This window comes from Anas acuta, chromosome 27 (genome assembly GCF_963932015.1).
Source record: "Anas acuta chromosome 27, bAnaAcu1.1, whole genome shotgun sequence".
In the NCBI taxonomy this organism is placed as follows: Eukaryota; Metazoa; Chordata; class Aves; order Anseriformes; family Anatidae; genus Anas; species Anas acuta.
The window spans coordinates 2131108-2150430 of record NC_089005.1 but is presented as its reverse complement, the minus strand read 5'-3'; the positions used below and the strand labels follow the sequence as shown (position 1 = coordinate 2150430).

At 50.1% G+C, this 19323-nt stretch overlaps 3 protein-coding genes across 3 annotated transcripts in view; 1 reads left to right on the top strand and 2 right to left on the bottom strand.

Annotated features, from left to right (window-relative positions):
• The window catches only part of LOXL2 (lysyl oxidase like 2), a 43329-nt gene extending 39348 nt beyond the window's left edge, over positions 1-3981 (top strand). The window contains exon 14 of the mRNA XM_068662036.1: positions 204-3981. Within this exon, the coding sequence (XP_068518137.1) occupies positions 204-283 (80 nt within the window). The 3' untranslated portion in view covers positions 284-3981. The remainder of the gene's footprint in view (positions 1-203) is intronic.
• Positions 2455-11104, bottom strand: R3HCC1 (R3H domain and coiled-coil containing 1). Its single transcript, XM_068662037.1, has 8 exons — positions 10960-11104; positions 9816-9945; positions 8984-9121; positions 7523-8735; positions 6616-6788; positions 5298-5368; positions 4398-4493; positions 2455-2633 (listed from the first exon to the last, which is right to left on the bottom strand). The coding sequence occupies exons 2-8, from the start codon at positions 9908-9910 to the stop codon at positions 2482-2484; spliced, it is 1938 nt and encodes a 645-aa protein (XP_068518138.1). The 5' UTR covers positions 9911-9945; positions 10960-11104; the 3' UTR covers positions 2455-2481.
• Positions 11105-13217: 2113 nt separating this feature from the next.
• Positions 13218-18852, bottom strand: LOC137845219 (D(1) dopamine receptor-like). Its single transcript, XM_068662236.1, has 2 exons — positions 13650-18852; positions 13218-13541 (listed from the first exon to the last, which is right to left on the bottom strand). The coding sequence occupies exon 1, from the start codon at positions 17961-17963 to the stop codon at positions 16626-16628; it is 1338 nt and encodes a 445-aa protein (XP_068518337.1). The 5' UTR covers positions 17964-18852; the 3' UTR covers positions 13218-13541; positions 13650-16625.
• Between the last annotated feature and the right edge of the window lie 471 nt (positions 18853-19323).

The window sequence follows — 19323 nt, the reverse complement described above, 5'->3', positions numbered from 1 at the left end:
GGTTGTTCCAATTAGGGCAATATTTAATTAATGCTTAAATTAATGAAAATCCTCCTCTTCTAGAACTTGTTTAGCCCTTCAATTTTACAGCATCTTACATGGATTACGCGCAACCCCGATGTTGTTCTCTGCCTTGTGCTGGTTGTAAGCTTCCTTTGCTACCTCCTGCTTCACCCCGTGTTCTTTCTGTCACCCCCCCCCAGGTGGCTCCTTCAGTGACGAAACGGAACAGAAGTTTGATCACTTCAGCGGACTCACAAATAACAAGGTGTCCACCCGATAAACCAGCATCGCCTCCCCCCCCACTATTTAAAGAAGCGAGGCTTCCTGCTTCGGTGATTTCCCTAACCACTGCACACACCAAAAAAGAGAATCAAGCAAACAATCAAACTCTAAATTAGCAAGGTAAATTATTTCCTAAAGATGCCTTCCTTCCCAATTTAGGTGCTTGGACCACCGTGTGTCTCTTGTAATTCCAATCCCTACGACTTGAGGTAGTTAGGAGCAGGCTTTTGAACTCTACGGGGCTCCCTATCTTCACCATCCCAACCTACTCCATCAAGACTTCTCCCTCCACTTTGCAGCGCCACCTTTATTCATAGACGTAGGTCCAGGCTGCAGCGAGCACAGTTTGCCTTTGTTTGGGTTCCAACAGCCTAAATCTGTCTTTACCGATCGTTTTCTTGGTATTTTTAAGCTCTTTGACTCAAGCTTGAACGCACCGTTGATGCAAACGCCTCCGTTTGTGACGCTGCTTCTCGAACGCAGCTAATCCTCAGCACCACCGTGTGTTTACTCCATTTTAGCAAGGAAATGCAGGAAAGAAAAAAAAATGAAGCTTTTTTCTGAGCAGAACAGTCTAAAGCGTAATTTAATACTGCAGTCAAAACTCTTTTGTGTTCAACAATCAACTCCCAGCACAATCTCTTGAACGGAGCAGCTAATGCAGAACTGTTTTCTACAAATGCATCAGAGCTCCACGAAGCTACACCGCCACTGAAACACCTCGAAGACTTGGCAGATCTCCTGATGATGAGTCCACTGGATTGTGAATTTCCATTACACAGTAAGCTATTCACCCCACCGCTTCTACGTACACCTAAGTAGTACCTTTTAAGCTGGATATTCACTCCATCTCTTCTTTAAAAGATGAGTTTAGTTAAGGCATTTTTATCATCACTGTACGTTACAGAGGTAACTTCATGGCTTTTCATCATCAGGGATCTGGACCTATGCTGTCACAGACCGCCTGTGTAAGTTGTCTTTAAAAGGATTTTTACACTTGGTAAATTCATAATGGTGCTAAGAGTGTTCCTCTGTTTGTTTGAGGACACGTTGCTACAGCTTTTCAGACACAGCTACTTGAATAAAAACGTTTTACCCAGAAAAAAAATGTTTTATTTTTTCCTAAATCCTATTTGTGTATTTCTACTCCAGGAAAGTTTAGGGCCTTGGTCACAATTCCTAGTACTGAAGTTTGTTTTTTTTTTATCCCTCTGTGTTTGTACAGAAGACTTCTACAAGCAGCTAAAATTAACTCAATAATTGTAACTGACCATTTTGGTCCATGGGGGGGTTGAAAACATCTGTACCTGTCTCGCGCTCTCCACAGCCTACCTCACAGGGATGTTGTGAGGCTTAAAGAATGCAGAAGTCTTTTGCTAATGCCTGTCAGAATATTTCTGTCCTTTATCCAGTGACCCAGATGGTGACATCTAGCAAAGGTTTTTAGCCTACTGTAAGTTGGAAAGCTCTAATTTGTTCTCAAGATCCAGGACTGTGTAGCTAAAGCAGAGTCTGAGCTGTGTTGGATGCTCTGTTGCTGCTGCTGCTATCACAACAAGGTGTCTCACGTTATCCCTCAACACCAGGCTCTGTGCAAATCAAGCAACTGTCAAGTTCTGGTTTTCTTTTCCTCATCAGTGGATAACAACTTTGCTTGCTAACAGTGCAACAAAGCAAGTCAGGCTCTTTTAAACAATATAAGTAAGAAGAAAAAAACCCGAAACTCACTTGCATTCAATGCTTGTCAGTATTGTGGGATATTTTAACAATAACATTACAACAAGGTAAACATTGAACAGATTTTTTTTTGACTCCTGCAGATGCTCTGCTCTGTTACAGCTCAATTTTGGCCAACAAGATACAATTTGCTCACCCTGGTGCACTCTAAAAATGAATAAGGTAGGCTTTTCTGTCAGCAGCCTTACTTTTTTCTGCAAGTGCCCCCAGTGAGCGACAGATGCTTTGAAACAGAGCAGGGCAGGATGTGAAGAGCTAACTGCAAAGCCCACTGGGCCTGGCTCTTGAGCTCAACATCTCATTAAGAGTAAACTTTTTCCCTTCCCAACTTCATAAAGACAAAACCGGTGCTAAATCCATAAGAGAACATCCCTGTGGTAACTCACTGTTCTGCATGCAGTTTAATATCACAGCTGTGCTCATCTACACATCTTTTTTTTTTTTTTTAGCTGAGATGGTTTATTCCTCCTGGTCCAAGCTTTCTGGCAGGAGCCCTTCGGTGCCTGAGCTGCACTGTTGCTGCTTGTGCTTCAGTCCCAAAGCCCGGGTCACCAGCCTCCTCGCCACCGCTGTGTCAGTTTGGGGTCTCTCTTTTGCAGCCTGAAGGAGTTCTAGGTAAAAAGGGGTGAAAAGGATTCAGTTGGAGCTTATTCAGTCTCGTGGCTACACCGCAGGACTGTGAGACGGAAGGGCTGAGTTCTATTTTCTTAGATCTTTTACAGAATTAGCCCAGGAGTATAAGCAAATCATCGTACCCCTGCAGAGTATTTTGCCTTTTCTTTTAGAAAGCTGTGCCTCCAGATTTTGCACTTAAGATTTTTCAGGTAAGGTGCAATAATGCCAATTCAAAAGATATTTGGATATGATGAAACCCCAGGCCACTTCTGCAGTGGTAGAGAGATTTGTTCCCCATGAGCTTTCAGGAACAGCTTCATAACTCCTGGCAAAATTCAGCCAGTCCCATCTCTGAGAACAAAATGAAGGCACACAGTCCGACCAATTTATCCACAGAGAGAAAAGTCTGATCGCAATTTCAACTAATCAAAGACAACAGCCTAAATCCTCAAAAAGCAGCAACAGAAAAAAATATCTGCATTTAAAAAAAAATAATAGCTAAATGTATCAGATGCTTTTGGAAAGCCCTTTGGCCAGGAGTGACCAAGAACCTCCAGTTTCTGGTAAGCATCTGGCTTGCTACAGTTTCATCTTACAAGAAAGCAATATACCAAAACTCTACCAAGTCCAAAATAGTCTGCATTTGGCAATTATCTAATCATTTATCAGCAAGTGTTTGCAAATTTATTATCCAGTTAGCAATGTGGGCTTTGCTTGCTTTTTCAGATTTTTTATTAATAAAGGCAGCCCATCAGCAGCTTAAAGGAAAAGGGTCAGGCTCAGAGCATCCACAGCTTGGAAAATAAGCTCTTTTTTTAAAAAAAAAAAGAGACACTGTCAGCTAATTAAGAAAATTTGGAAGAAATTGCTATTGAAACTGAATACAAAGTTCCCCAGAAGGAGTTTATAACCTGATTCAGAAGCGTGGCAATAGGCTACAGCAAAGAGAATCAGGCAGTGAGCGTGAATGAAAGCAGATGAAGCGGAGAGTGTGAAAGCAAACCTAATTCTTTGGCATTTCATTCAAATCTAGCAGTCTTAAAAACTACAAAATCTAGCAGTCTTAAAAACTCAGGAACTTCTAACTGTGACAGTGTCCCTTTCAATCATTCATACTGAAATCTGTTTCAACTGCAATGTACTGGAGCACTAACAGCATAGTTGTATGTTCAGCAACGTCTCTACTGCTACAAGATTCATGGCATTTCTTTACTGTGGCAAGTATAACTGATTACAATATGATTTTAAAAGGCAATAAAACAAATAAAACAATGTTAATGGCTAAGCTTAACAATTTTGTCTTCACCTGATACCGAATAAAACTATGCCAACCACAAAACGTAACCGCTATCAGTTTTGTCTATTTATTGTCTTTAATTGTGCAGAGTAAGAGGGCAGAAAAACTTACTGGGCAAGCCTATGGCATTTGACATGTTCACATTCACCTGTGCCTCCATTCATGCCTGCTGCAGTTATTTTGGCTGTCAGAGCAAAAACCAGCATTACTGACGCAGTAAGTTTTAACATCCCAGTGATAACAGGTTGGATGAAAATAGTGTAAGAATGCAGCAGCAGGCTGTTACTGAGAACTCTACGCAACAGCTTGCTGGCCTGCCATTGCCAATAAAGCTATTAAAAAAATTTAAAAGGAATATTGGTACTTAATAGGTATTTCCCCATTTAACTTGTCATCATGACACCACCCAGGATACAGAAGACAGGCAAAGAGAGAAAAAAAAGTTAAAAATAGATCGTCTTACTTGGTCGCTGAAGTGCCTTAATTTTAGACTGCCTTGTTGCGTGGATCAGTGGTCGGATCTTTAAAGAAGGATAACGCCGCCCCAGGGCTTGAGATGCTTAAAAGAACAAAGATTAAAAGAACAAAGATTGCTCAGCTTAGCAGGCTAAATTGCAGTGGCTTTAATCATAACATAAAAATCAATACATGTTGTAACAACACTCCATATGTTGAGCTTCACCAGCTAGTGAATTATCTCAAGACTCACACTAAAACAACTGAATTCAGCCTGATCACCTCAGGCTTACACCACACGTTCCTTGCACAGGAAGAGTCCCAAGAAAATAGAAACAAATTTTAACGACACCTCTGATGATTAGAATACAGCCCAAGAGCACGAGTGTTCAGACTACATGTGCTGCTGGATGGAAACTTCTCTTGGCATAGGCATGATCTGAGCTTGGAGCTTTTGCACCCCAAAAAAGTCACTTTACTAGGAGGCTTGGTGGCCAACCCCATGCCATTGTGCTCACAGGGTCCCCAAAAGGACACGAGCACCCTTTGCTGCACACGTGCAGGAATTTTGCCTAGCTTTGGCAGAAAAACTGACGTGGCAGAACAGAGTAAGCTCTAGCAATGTACCATACAAAAGGTGTCCTGCCTATTACCCAAGCCAATTAAAAACCTGCTGATCTTGCCAAGCAGAGTTTCCACACAGCACACAGTGATGCCAAGGATTAAAAGCGTTTCAAGTTTGAGGTGTGCAGGAAGAGAGACACGATGAACCATCACTAATTCTGGCCCGAGCATGTGAAGCACCGCTGCAAACTGCTGTGTCAGGACAGGCCCTGGTGCAAGAGCTGTGAAAACCCAGGGGCTCTGCAGGATCCTCAGCTACAGCCAGGAGTGAGGGCACCCTTACCTGCAGACAGACTGGAGAAGATTCCCAGGGCATGCGTATCGTCAACCCACTGAATTTTGAAGCCACTCTCGCTAAAATGAAAAGACAACAGAAGAATGTTCACTAATAGGGAAAAAAAAGCCACAGTAAAACTCATCATCTTCCTCAAGTTATGAAGAGTACTTAGTATTGTCACCCATAGCCAGCTGGTGCTTGTCAAAAGCATTATATTCATTTTACAAGAAGGGAAAGGAAGGAACAGATAAAAATTAAATGTGTCCCTGTCAAGGCCACAGTCAGCTGCCCCCAAAAATGCTCTTCTTCCACCTAAAGAAGCTCTTGGCCAAAAATCAACCTCCATTTCAGGGAGCGTCTTGCAACACATAAATATTGTCATTTGCACAATGCTTTACAAACACTACCTGGTTGCTCAGTCACTTACAAGGAACAGCAAGTGATTTATAAACGTGGTTTACAAAGCTTAGGAGCAAGAGACCAAAGCAAAAAAAATCTAATAACGTGTCAGGGGAAAATGTGAGCTGGGGAGCAGGGACTTCAAAGATGTTTCCCGCAGCACAGGAAATACAAATACAATTGACTGCTCAAATTAGATCTGTCAATTTTCAGCTCAGTTTCACTGTCAGAGCAAGTGGAAAAAAATATACGAGAGAAAACACACGCAGCAGACAGCAGCTTATTAAGAATGTAAATAACGCTGTTCGATTTAGAGGGACGGGTGGAGGTGAAGCGCTCACAGCTAATCCATCAGGTGTATCAGGAGGGAAGGTGGCAGACAGGGAGATGTGCCTGCACACACCACGCCTGAGCTCCCCAGCAGAAGCAACACTAATTCAGAGCTGCACCGAGCACCATTTACCACAAAGACAGGGCTGAACTTTGCCCTGATCCTGCTGCTAATCCAATGTCACCCTCTCAGGCACAATGCTGTTTGTTCCCTGTATTGACATAATAAATCTTATCTCCACCAGCAGGATTGGGCCCTTTTTTTTTTTCCAAACACTTATGTAAGCATGCAATTTCAACTTAGGCACTGGGATGCAATAGCAGAGAGGCTCCTACGAAGCACATGAAGGCTCCTCGCTGAAGCTGGAGCAGAAGGAATAAGCCTGCACGTAGGCAACAACATGCCTGACAGAGCCCCGAAGAACCAGGCGTGTTTTAAATCATGCATAAACTGCAGGAAAATGTCCTTTAAAGGACAGAGAGTGTAAGACGTGGCAGCATGAAGGCAAAACTAAAATTCAGTGTAGCATTAGCACTCTGCTGTGCATTCAAGTCTGGATACTGCTCACCTTACACCCCTCAGATGGGTACTTACTGGAAATCTGAGAAGACCTCTAAGATGTGCTCCGTTTTCAGCGATGGGGAGAAGTCGTAGATTTCAGTTACGTGTCCAAAATCCCCCTCGTTGAGCTGTGCATCTCCATAGCTGGAATAATCAAACCTGATCTTCTCGATGCTTATGTCCTTCACGGTTAAATGGCCCACAATCTGGGAATAAAAATACATGAATAAATAAAAACGAAGTGGTTTATAAAAGCTGCATTTCTAAAAAGCTCCCTAAGTGTAGGAACAGGCACAGGTAGCTGATCCTTTGAAGGCACATTATGGAAAACAAAGATCAGACCAGCACGGGACAAAGCTGCTTCTGCTACTACCACTCCTGCACTGCCTCAAGAAAGCAATTTGGTTCCCAATTTGGGCTAACCACTTCCCTGTGTTACGGGGAGAAGGTGGGAAATTATCACAACAAAGACATGAAAGACCAAGAGGCGTGTGGTGAAAGCAGGGAGGACTGCACAACCACCAGGGCAGCTGCGGCCGCTCCATCACCTTTTGCACATCGCCTTCGGTGCTTCTCAGCTCTGCCCTGGCTTAGTCCTGGTCCAGAAACACCCAAATGGTTCAAATCTGGGTGAAACGCTGCAAAAAAATGGACCAAGAGCTCATTTCTAAGAGCAGTCGGGCATCCACCAGACAAGATTTCATTTCAAAGAGCAACCCTGCTGGGTCTTGCCTTGGTGCCTCCAAACCATCTCACAGACTGGCTGGGGTTGAAAAGGGACCCTAAAAATAATCTAATTCCACCCCAAAGGCCACGCTCCTGCCGACAGCTTCAGCAAACACCTGCGAAGCCCCGGCACGAGCTCTGGCCTCCTGTTGTTGAGGGACAACTCCTGAGCCACCCTTCTTTCCTCAAAACAATTCCCTGGGGCAAACGCTACCTCTTTCAGGAGCTCTGCAGAACAGTCGTCCTCGAGGCTGCTCTCCCGCCCCGGGGTGGCCGCGCTCTCCTCTTTATCACCTGCAGGCAGCCGCAGCTCGCGCCACAACGCGTTGGCCAAGCCCGAAGACTCCTTGTCATGCTCTGGCACCTCCACCCAGCGCTTCTGGTCGTCGTGGCCCGATGGCTTGGCACCACCCATGGGCTCAGGTGCAGCCAAGGGCTCATCTTGGGCTCTGGGGGGGCTCTGGTGCTGGCTCTGCTCCCCCTGAGCACCACCGGGGCACTCCTGAGGCTCAGAGGAACTTTTATCCAGCTCCGACGCGCCGGCACTCGCAAAGTCCCTGCCCTGTTCTTCCAGTGGTGGCACGTTTCCGCCGCTCTCCAGGCTCTTGGCATCAGCACAGCTCTTATCTCGGTCGTTCAGCACCAGCGACGTTGCAGCAGGCTCTGCTGCAGGCAGGTCTGTGCAGGAGTCAGTGCCACGGCTTCCCGACAGGGAGGAGTTTGTGCTGCTCTCCACCACTCCGGCACCCTGGCCCTTTTGGTCTGGAGCGTGGCACAGGGTCTTGCTACCTTCTGCTACGACAGCGTCGTCACGGCTCTGCTCTTGCTCTTCTGCTTCAGCTCGGTTTTCGTTGTGTATGGAAGGAAGGGAATCGGAACAGTCTTTATCCTGACTTTCCTGCCCAGAGAAATTATTATTTTCTAACAAGGGGACATCCGTACGGCACGGAGGATGGTCATCGCTTGCATCGTCGTTACTTTTTCCTGAAACACTCTCTTCTCCAGGGTCTTGTTGCTTTTCAAGGGCCAAGGAGACACCACTGGCTGCTGTGCTCGATTCAGGGCCACCTTCAGGCTTACCCAGCCCATCCTGGGCATCCCCAGCTGCAGCCTCAGGGCAGATCTCCCCTTCTCGTGCCGCATCCACACCCGACTCGGTGCCAGCCGCCCCCGGGCTCTCGTGCTCCCCCCATTCTGTCTTCTTGCGCATCGCTTTGGGGACGTACAGGGCTTTATCCGGCTTCTTTCGGGGCGGCCTTTTAATCCTGCCAGACCCCACGCAAGCTCGAGACGTGTCATCGTGCCTGTCCCCACCGTGCCGAAGCCTGGCACCCCCCCGGCCACCGCCGCGGCCCCAGGGCTGGGGAGGTCGGTGAGGTCTTGGTGCGTTGGCGCTGGGGTTTTGGTCGCCGGTTTCACCGGGCAGCCTACGAGCAAGAGAAGAGGCATGAGGAGCCCGAGGAAAAAAGAGAGAAAGCAGGAAAATGATCGGATCTGCACATAAAAGTCTGCAGACGGGGGAAAAAAAAGAGCTTCCACTTCCCTAGTGACCAAAAGATGCTATTAATAGGACACCCTCCTCTTTGCTGAGAAGCACCGCGCAAGTTTCAGGCGTCGAAGCTGGAATAAAAACCTCACGGCCAGAGAAATCGCTGTCACATCCACCGCCCAGTACCTTATGGCTGAGTGGCAGATGACCGTCCTCCTCCTCCATCCTTCTCCAACCGAAAAGCTGCTCAGCAAATCCACGTTCTCCACGGTCCTGTGGATCAGGTACCGGAGGCGACTGGACAGAGGGGGGAACAGGAGCACCCTGGAAAAGACAGAGGGGTCGAGGGCATCAGCAGCTTGCAGGAAGAAAAAGGACAGGGATACAGCAATGAATTTACTTAACTGTAATTTGTTTTATAATTGCACTCTCTAACAAACATTTAAAAGTTATAAAATAAGTATTTAAGGTCATTACAAGCCAGTGGGATAGCTGAACTAAGAATTCCCTCCCCTGCTCCTTCCTGAACCCCTTTTTTTGGGGGACTTCTCAAGGGTTTCACAGGTCACTGGATCAGGAAGGACACCCAGTTTAAAGCCAGCCTGGACAAAGAAAAATGACGCAGCAAGCGCAAGGCGACGAGGTTGCTGCCAGGGGAGGATCCGCTGCACAGGAAGCCCTCAGCAGAGCGGGGAACTGAACTATTTGATTACAAAACTATTAATTATAACTCCGCCAGGCCGACTACAGCGAGCCCAGCCAGACTGGAGCTGGTGTAAAAGCCACCAGCGTCCAAAATAATTCTGCTCGAAGGCACCTTAAAGGCAAAGCAGGCAAGGCAGAAACTCCAAGCTGGCTCTTGTCCCGTGGGGAAGCCCCGAGCTCCGCGTCCAGGCAGATCTTGCAGCTCCCAAAGGCTGCCACGCAAACCCAGCTGCTGCTTTCACACCCCGGAGGACTGATTCAAAGCAGAAAGGTCTCGCAGCAAGTGAGACCCCAAGACGCCAAGCGCCCCTACCTGTGGTGCTGCCCCTGGAGCATGAAGTGCTCCAGCTCCTCCGCGATCCTGCCCACGAAGTCATCCTCGTTGGGCGAGAGGAAAACGCCATCCATGCAGCGCAGCGCCAGGGTGGCAGCGGATGGGAGGCCTGGGGAGGGACGGGGACGCATGGGGACCCCCTGCACCCACTGCCATTTCTGCGCACCCCCATACCATGTGCACCCCACCGCACCCCAAACCTTCCCTCTGCACCCCCAGTACCCCAAACCTTCCCTGCACACCCCCAGCACCCCACTGCACCTCGTCCCTTCCCTGTGCACCCCCAGCACCCCAAACCTTCCCTCTAGAGCCCCAGCATCCTGCTATACCCCAAACCTTCCTTCCACATCCACAGCACCCCAAACTTTCCCTCCACACCCCCAGCACCCCAAAGCTTCCCCATGCACCCCCAGCACCCCACTATACCCAACCCCTTCCCTCCACACCCCCAGTGCCCCAAACCTTCCCTCCAGACCCCCAGCACCCAGTTACACCCCAAACCTTCCCTCCAGACCCCCAGCACCCAGCTAAACCCCAAACCTTCCCCCTGCACCCTCAGCACCCTAAACCTTCCCTCCACACCCCCAGTGCCCCAAACCTTCCCTCCATAGCCCCAGAGCCCCACTGCACCCCAAACCTTCCCTGTGGACCCCCAGCACCCCAAACTTTCCCTCTAGAGCCCCAGCACCCAGTTACACCCCAAACCTTCCCCGTGCACCCCCAGCTCCCCACTACTTCCCAAACCTTCCCTCTAGACCCCTAGCACCCAATTATACCCTAAACCTTTCCTCCACACCCCCAATGCCCCAAACCTTCCCTGCACACCCCCAGCACCCAGTTACACCCCAAACCTTCCCTGCACACCCCCAGCACCCCAAACCTTCCCCCTGCACCCCCAGCACCCCAAACCTTCCCTCCACAGCCCCAGTGCCCTACTATACCCCAAACCTTCCCTCTGGACCCCCAGCGCCCCAAACCTTCCCCGCACGCCCCCGGCCACCCCCCTACCCCTTTCCCTTCACCCCCAGGCACCCCCATTCCCTCCCCACACCCCTTTATCCCCTCACACAGCCCAAAGGGGGCTCCCCGGACCTCCGGCCGGGCCTCCCCGCGCCTCCCCTACCTCCAGGCCCGGCCGAGCGCCGCTTCCCGGTGCGGCGCCTGCGCCCGGCCCCGGCCCCGGCTCCTCCCGCCGGGCAGCACCGCCCCCGGGCCCGGGGGGAGCGGGGCGGGGGTTCCGTGAGGGGAAAGGGGGGCCAAGGAAGCCCTTTAAGGCCCTAAATGGGTTTAGGGGTCCAGTGTCCCGCTCCTGGGTGGGGAAACGGTGGAAATATGAGGGAATTGTGGAATATCCTGAGGTGGGAGGGGCTCGCAAAGGTCGCCAAGTCCTGGTTCCACGCGGTTTTACCCCAAAGTTCAGAGCATACGGCTAAAGGCACAGCCCAAATGCTTCTTAAAGTCCCACAGGCTTGGTGCTGTGACTACATCCCCAGGGAGCCTGTCCCAGTGTGTGACCACCCTCTCAGTGAAAGACCTCTTCCAGCCTGAACCTCCCCGTCCCAGCCCCATGATGTTCCCTCAGGTCCTGTCACTGTCCCCTTGGTCCTGTCACAGTCCCCAGAGAGAAAAGTTCAGCACCTGCCCCTCCGTTCCCCCTCGTGAGGAGGCTGTAGGTTGCCATGAGGCCTCTCCTCAGCCTCCTCTTTTCCAGGCTGAACAAAGTCACCTCAGCTGCTCCTCATATGTCCTCCCCTCTAGGTCCTTCGCCATCCTTGGAGCCCTAAACCCAAACCCAGGCTCTACGTAGGACTAGGGGATGAAAGGCTGGAGAGCAGCCCCGCAGAGAGGGACCTGAGGGTTGTGGTTGACAACAAGCTGAAGATGAGCCAGAAAAGATGTGAAATTATTGGCCAGAGAAGGGCTACAAAGATGGCGAAGATGCGTAAATGCTAGGGAAAACATTTTCCGCAGGCAGCAGGAGGAAAGGTTTCAAGAACTGCTGCACAGAAGAGCAGCAAGGCTCTCCTTGGCCAGCTCAGGGCAGCATTTGGTGTCTCCCTGGGGTGTCATCGGCCCCCCAGGTCACTGAAAGCATCCCTGCTGCTCCAGGCAGGAGCAGAGAGGGGCACTGCCTGCTCCCTGCTGGGAAATCGCTGCTGGTCAGCATGGGAGAGAGGTGGATGAAAACGAAACACACAATTCATTAGTGATGTGCTCAAAGTAACTGATGACCCTCATTTCTTTTGGGGGGAGCAGTAAAGAGCCACACCAGAGCTCCTGTAGATGCTCCACACCCTGTAACAGGCTTGCCTTGGCATCACAAAATCCTCCTCTCAGGGTTAATGTCTCCTGCTCTCCCCCTCAGCTGATTGCCCAGAATTACCATATAGATTGGCAAAGCCAGGCCTGTGATTGCACAAGAGGCTTCTGCCAGGCTCCTTCAAACACCCTGAGCCCCTCGTCCTGCCTCTCACCTGCAGCCTGCTCTGGCCTCTGCCTGATGAGGAGCAGCTGATGTTTGGAAACAAAGCCAAGCAAGGCAGCAACATAAACCACCATCCTCCCGTTCCCCATCCCTGCACTATCATCCCCTTCCCTGCTAAATCCGTTCCTCCTAAACCTGAAAAAAATCACTTTGAGGGCAGCAGCACCCCCTGCCCCACGTTATCCACCCAGACAGGCTCCTGCAGCAACCACAGCCACCACCTGCACGCTTAATTCCTGCCTGCCCCAGGCCTTTGTAATAAAATGTGCTTGATTTTGTGACTGCACAGGGCAGGACAGTGCCCTTTTCCCAGCCTCAGAGCATCCTTTCTAGCCCAGATGGATACAAGCAGGGTGGCACAATTCCTAGCCTGGGTTTGAGAGGTGAGAGCCAGCCTGGGATGCCGAGCCCTCGATGCAGGGTGAGGTTTCCCCTTGCACCCCTCTGGTATTTACCCCTGAGCAGAGATGGACAACAGACCTTTCCTCCCCAAAAACATGCTGGTCCATCTGCCCTGCACTTGCCTGAGCTCTCAGAGAAGGCTGCCAGCTGCTGTGCGTGCCTTCTCTCTGGGGTGCAGCCCCCAATTTCCATTTAAATTGAGATTTTTACATTCCTTTTCCCTTAGTCCCAATGTGCCCAGGTTTACTGAGTGCCTTTGGACACTTGAATTGCGTCTGATGGGACCTGGACACCTCTCCCTGGTTAATGATGTCTCTTTGCACATAATCAGGCACCAAATGAGATAATGTTGGGGCCCTGGTACCTCCACAGCAGCTGCTGCGGCAGCAAATTGGGGCACTCAGAGTACTGAAGTCACCAGTTTGTTATCTTATCCCACAATCCAGCTTGCATTAGACTAGAGCACCTATTTATTCATTTTACTCCTACCTAGACTGCTCAGCAGTGACAGCCACGCTCATCCTGACAGCCCCACAAGCACCCATTTCCCAACCTGTCTGCAGGGCAAGCCAGCTCTGCTGCTCTCATCTCACCCATGGCAAAACCAGAGCTCCAAAAACCCAAATGACTTACCTGGGATTACAGGGCAGGACGGGAGCAGTGCTTACAACAGCACGCAGAAGTCCTGACCCCCAGTTTCTGCTCCGGGACCAGCCCCGGGTAGGAATTCATTTCACTCACCTCTGAAATACAGCCAGGGACGTAGCAGCACGCTGCACAACCTCAGGGTGGAAGGAGGAGGATGCTTCCCAGCAGGACTGTGGGGCAAAATTCAGAGAAGCAGAAAGCAATCAGTGGAAAACCAAACAGGTCTGGGCTTCCAAGGACTGTCGGAGACACTAAATAAGAAGAGCTTCCCACCTCACCTCAAAGGGCTGTGTTCCAGGCCAGCAGATGACGTGAGAACAAGCAAGGTGATGACACATGGGAATAATTCAGGCTAGTGGTCTGGCTTTCTTCTCTGAGAAATGAGCCTTAGCTCACGTTCTGCCTCGGTGCCTCCTGTCCCTGTGTCACTGGACCCTGGTGCTTTTTCTCTTTTTCCCCTCGACCTGCAGCATCTCCTCTATCCTCACTCCTGTCCCTCACAGCACTGTGCTTCGTTCCTGGTGCTAGCAAACCTCAGGAGCCAGAAAAGCACCGCAAGGCACAGCCCTGGTGGTGTGCAGCTATGAAAGGCTGAGTGATTGCAGAGGGAGAGGAGTTTCTGGATCAGGAGATGCCCAATTTGCCCTCACCCAGGTGCGAGGCAGCACCAAAAACTGTGTTATCCCAGCTGACCTGAGACTTGCACAAGTCAGGTTTCCTAAGGCTGTGGTTGAGGTGTCAGAGGATGAGAAGCATCTGCTCTCTGCCCCATCTCCGTGGCAGCAAAATAAAGAAAAATAAAAGAAAAAAAAAATAAAATAAAAATAAAGAAAAATAAAGAAGCCCCTTCTGAAGCAAAGTTAGACAAGGCATGTTTTTTTGCCAAACAAAGCCCAAGTCACACACCTTTTTGGAGCTGTTACCCATTTCCCCGATGTGCAGAGGCCTGCTCCACAGCCTGGAAGCTTTTGGTTTAGCTCAGTGTCACCACCTTGGATCTTCTGGTGCAGATGCCAGGAAGGAAACAGCCCTGGCACGTAGCAGGTGGAGTCAGAGGGAGCTGGGGCACTGCACCCTCGGTAGGAGAGAGCCCCAGCCGGCTGGAGCAGGGGATTGAGAGGAACAAGGGATCTCCTGCAGCACTCCCAAACTCCACACAAGTTAAAAGCAGACAGTAACCTTACAAAAAAGAAGCCCCACCTCTATCAGAGGTTCACATCATTGTCTCTGTTTTGTTTCTTTTGCAGGTTTACCCTGCAGCTCAACGTAGATACCCGAGGTACACTGAAGCACTAGATTTTTTCCAATCTCTTTATATAAAGTCATGGATTAAAGCCCAGCACCTCACGACAAGATGATCTTATTAAATTGTTCCAAAGCAGGGAGACCAGGACAGTACCTTCACAGGCTGGGTATTATATATAGTCCCAAATAAAGCACAACACACGTGCTACAACCCAGTTTTTAGTGGAGAAATCACTGTGTGTCCTGCAGTAACGTCCACATGAAGTCATTCGTGTTGGGCCTCCTAAAAAACGCTAGGAAATATCATCTGAGAACAATTCCTTCTGTAAGTTAGGCTGCCCTGTCCTCTCAGAGCTGAAAAGCCCCGAGACTGTCTCAGGTTTAGACCTTTGCTGCTGTGCAGGGAACCAGCTACAAATGAAGCTGAGGTTTATCAGCACTTCCACAGAGAAATCCGAGCATCGACCTTGGAAGTACGGCAAGCTCTGCTCCCCTCCCACACCGATTATGCTGAAACTTGACGATAATTGGGCTCTATTTAATAATTACCGTTCCTCTATAATTATCACTTGCTGATTTTTCTCTTTGTTAATGTTTGCAGGGAGCGGGGGGGAGGCTCTTCTGCTGTGCCAGAGAGCTAAAGATGTCTCGGAGTCGAGGCGACACGGGTGTGCTGCTCGCTGCCGCAGTGTTTAAGCGAGCACCGATCAAAACACGCTCCCAAAATCACTCGTGTCACAGTCGACAGCGAAATGCTGGGGCTGCTCGCTTGCCATTTCTACCCCGAGCAAGCCAGACACAAGCTCCAAGGTGCACAGGAGAGGCTAATTAAAGAGTACAGGTGAGCAAGGAGCGCTTCTGAAGAAGCCATTATTATTGAAATGAGACAGCAAGGCAGGAAGGATCCTTAATGAAATGGGGGAGGAAGGGAATTAGAGGGAGAACAAAGTGAAAGGGGGAAGAGGCAGACTGTAAAAAGGAAGGGGGCATGACTGATGGAAGATGTGGCACAGGGATGAAGCCAAATCTGCAATGTTCTTGCTCCCAATTTGTCCTCTCGAGGCTGAAGGGCTCAGGCACCCTCGTTACCAAAGGCCCCCAGCAAAAGGTTCAGTGTCCTGGGGCTAAAACGTGCTCCTTGTTCATCCCAGACTGCCCTCAGCTGTGCATGTCCCAGCTTAGAGAGAGCCTGGCCCTGCTTCAGGGGCCAGGGCAGACCTTTAGCAGGCAGAATCCTTTGCTAATGAGCAAATGCCCTGCAGGATGCTCCAAACGAGCTGCTGCCAAGCACAGCCCCAGGGCTCCAGGAAAGGTGGCTGCTCGCTTGTCTGGCCTGCAGGATAACCTGCCTGAACAACAGGGAGGCAGTCAGAGGTGAGCCTAATCATCTCCCAGACAAATTTATCCCCGCAAGGACACTGCCACCTTCCTGCACAGCCCCCCAGAAAAGTGTTTTTCCCCATCTATGCAGCTCAGCGCTGTTCCACCAAGCACAAGGCAGCACTACGGAGTGCTGAATTCAGCTTGTGCCCATGGAGCAGCCTCGGGCTGATGGCTTTTTGGACACAGCCCCTCTCCCTACAAGCACAGCTGCAATTTTACTTCGTGGACTAAGTAGGAGAGGCTCAGCAGACCACATCAGCCCCTGCTTTGTCAGCTGAAGTCACAACGAAGGTGGAATTCAAGCCCTTGCATTTCTGTCTTTTGCAGAAAGCATTTTCCCTTGGGTCAGCTGGAGAGAGCAGCCACACAGATTTCTCCTGGCCACCTGGGCTGGGCCTGAAACTGCAAGTTACAAAAAAAAAAATTAAAATAAACAAATAATATATATATATATATGAATCCCTTAAGCCATCTGGAAAATCACTCTGGCTATTCCAAACTTTTTAATGCAAACTCCTGCCCAGGATCCACGTTATCTTCAAAAATCCATAAAATAGGCAATAGCTGATCCATCTGAGACCCTGTTCCACCTGAGACCATTGCACCACCCTGCTCCCAAGCCTGTCTCAATCCATGGCATTGCTGGTGAAAGGTGTAATCTTCTCCAGCGAGACGGCCACTTCGTGCTCCACGTGCATCGCTGCAGGGCAGGTGCTGTGAGAGGAGAGCTGAGAAACCTTGTCGAAGGACACCTCATTGTTTTCCAGCTGCGGAGCAGTGTTGGGGAGAAGCTGGGGGGAGCTAAGGGTCACCATTTCCTTCTGATAGGTGCTGTCGTGGTGGTAGGAGACCAGCTCGTTGCTGAAGTTCACCGTCTCCACCGTGTTGCTGGGGCAAAGGTAGGCACAGCCCAGGAGGGTTGCGAAGGCTCGCCGAAAATCTGCATTGAAGGCGTAGATGATGGGATTGAGGGAAGAGTTGGCCCAGCCAAACCAGGCAAAGATGCTGAAGACGGTCTCACTGACGCAAGGCAGCTCTCCTGGCTCGTGGAGGTCGAGATCACAAAAGGGCACCATGCAGTTGAGCACGAAAAAAGGCAGCCAGCAGAAGACAAAGACACCCATGATGATGGAGAGGGTCTTGAGGACCTTGGTCTCCTTCTTGAAGGAGTTCTTCAGGGAGGCTCCGTGAGGGCAGTCGCTGCTGCGGCAGCTTTGGGCATGTTCCACCGCTCTCTCCAGGGAGGAGATCCTGCGGATCTGCCGCCGGGCAATGCAGAAGATGCGGGTGTACGTCACGATCATGATGGCAACGGGGATGTAGAAGCTAACGAGAGAAGACGAGATGGCATAAGTCCTGCTGAGGCTGGAATCACAGCTCTCCTCCTCCCCGGTGCTGTTCACACCCAGCTCCTGCTCCCCATGGAGCTCACGGTCCTTGTGCCACTTCAGCTGCACGGGGATGAAGGAAATCAAGAGGGAGAGCAGCCAAGCCACCGCGATCATGACGAAAGCCACGCGCTGTGTCATCCTCCTCTCGTAACGAAAGGGGCTGGAGATGGCCCAGTAGCGATCCACGCTGATGATGCACAAATGAAGGATGGAGGCCGTGGAGCACATGATATCAAAAGCCACCCAAACATCACAGAAAGCCCCGAAGGGCCAGAACCCCACCACCTCGGTGGCGGCCTTCCAAGGCATCACCAGGACAGCCACGAAGAGGTCGGACACCGCCAAGGAGATCACAAAGAAGTTGGTGACCTTAGAGCGCAAGTGGCTGAACCTGACGATGGCCACGCACACCAGGGTGTTGCCCAGGAGCGTGGAGAGGATGAGAAGGAGAAGCAAGGCAGCTGTCACCCCGCGGAAGGACAACGTGCAGTTGCCTTCCTCTGCCCAGCTCTTCTTACTCCTGGTGTCGTTGTTCACAGCCTCCCTTTCCACGGAGGAATAAAAACCATCCATGGGCTTCCTGTTCCAGTCCTTTGAGGGATTTCACAGCTGTTTGAGTCCCCGTCAGCATCCCAAACGCTGTTTCTCCTGCTCTGCTGATGGCTCAGAAGCACCAACTGCAATCCTCCCAGCTCTCACAGCCAGCCAGATGACCCAGCACAAGGAAAAGCACTTGAAGTCCTCACTCTTTTCCAAGCCTCCTGCTGACAGCGCGGTATTTAATTTTTAATCTTGCCTCCCACCCCACTTCTCTTCCTTTGCAGCCCGCCGTTCACAAAGAGCTGGCACTCACCTCTGGCGGTTGAGCAAGCTGGGAGGGCTTTGCTGCAAAACCCTTCTCCCTCTCCTCTCTCAGAAGCTCTTCAGCTGTTGATGAGCTCTTGCCTGCTGCAGAATCCCAGTCAATCCCTTTTTGTACTGGCCAGGCTGGGACTTGCTGCCAGGCACAAGAGGGAGTTGGGCTCTCGCTGCTCTTGCGGACGGATGCTCTCTGCTCTAAACCAGGCTGCTCTGCTCTCTGCTCTTCCCTCTCCTGCTGATTGCCTCTGGATTCCACACAGGTGAGAGCTGGCTCTGCCCACGCTGGGTCCCCTGCTCACCAGTTCAGCCCTCTGCAAGCTAAGAATTTGGGCATTGGGGTCCCTCAGCAGGCAGGGTAAATTGCTTGGGAATTGGGGGTAAAAGAAACATTCAAGTGGGATTTGAGCTACAAAAAATCCTTCAGGAGAAAAAGAAAACAACAAATAAAACAGAACAAAACAAAACGTCTGTATAAAACTAACTTTTTTTTTTCCTTCTGAAAGTATCAGACAAAGCAGTTTTTGGACAGTCTTCTGGTAGAGGTTCCTTATAGGATCAAAGAGGGTATTGAACATTACTTTTTTTGAAAATCCTGAATAAATGAGAATACTTTCAGAAAAAGCAATATAAGGTAGTTTCCCCTCCAAGCTCAGCATTCTTTCTTTAAATTTGATTCCTAAATAGCTCCATGTTAGCTACCACCTCAGCAATCAACTGTCAGCTGAAAACATTACCCTGAAAATCACGATGCCTTTCCAGCAGAGCCACTAACCCCGTCAGTTAATAGTGCTCATCCCCAAGAGGTCTGCTCGCCAACATTGAGGGGAGAAATGTTGTGGTATTCCGACCTACTAATAAATAATTTAGTCTTGGAAGCAAGCAGACCCCATCCCTCGCTTTATAACTGAAACCACTTTAAGCTAAAGGGCTCCCCTGATAAAGAAACCTCAGAAAACTCCTTCAAGGAGGCAGGTTTCCTCGAGAGCCAGCTCTGGAAGTTGCTTAAATGGGGCCTGCTTTTGAGAAACACTTTGCTAGTAAGCTGGCCAAGATACAAAAGGGCAGCAAAAGC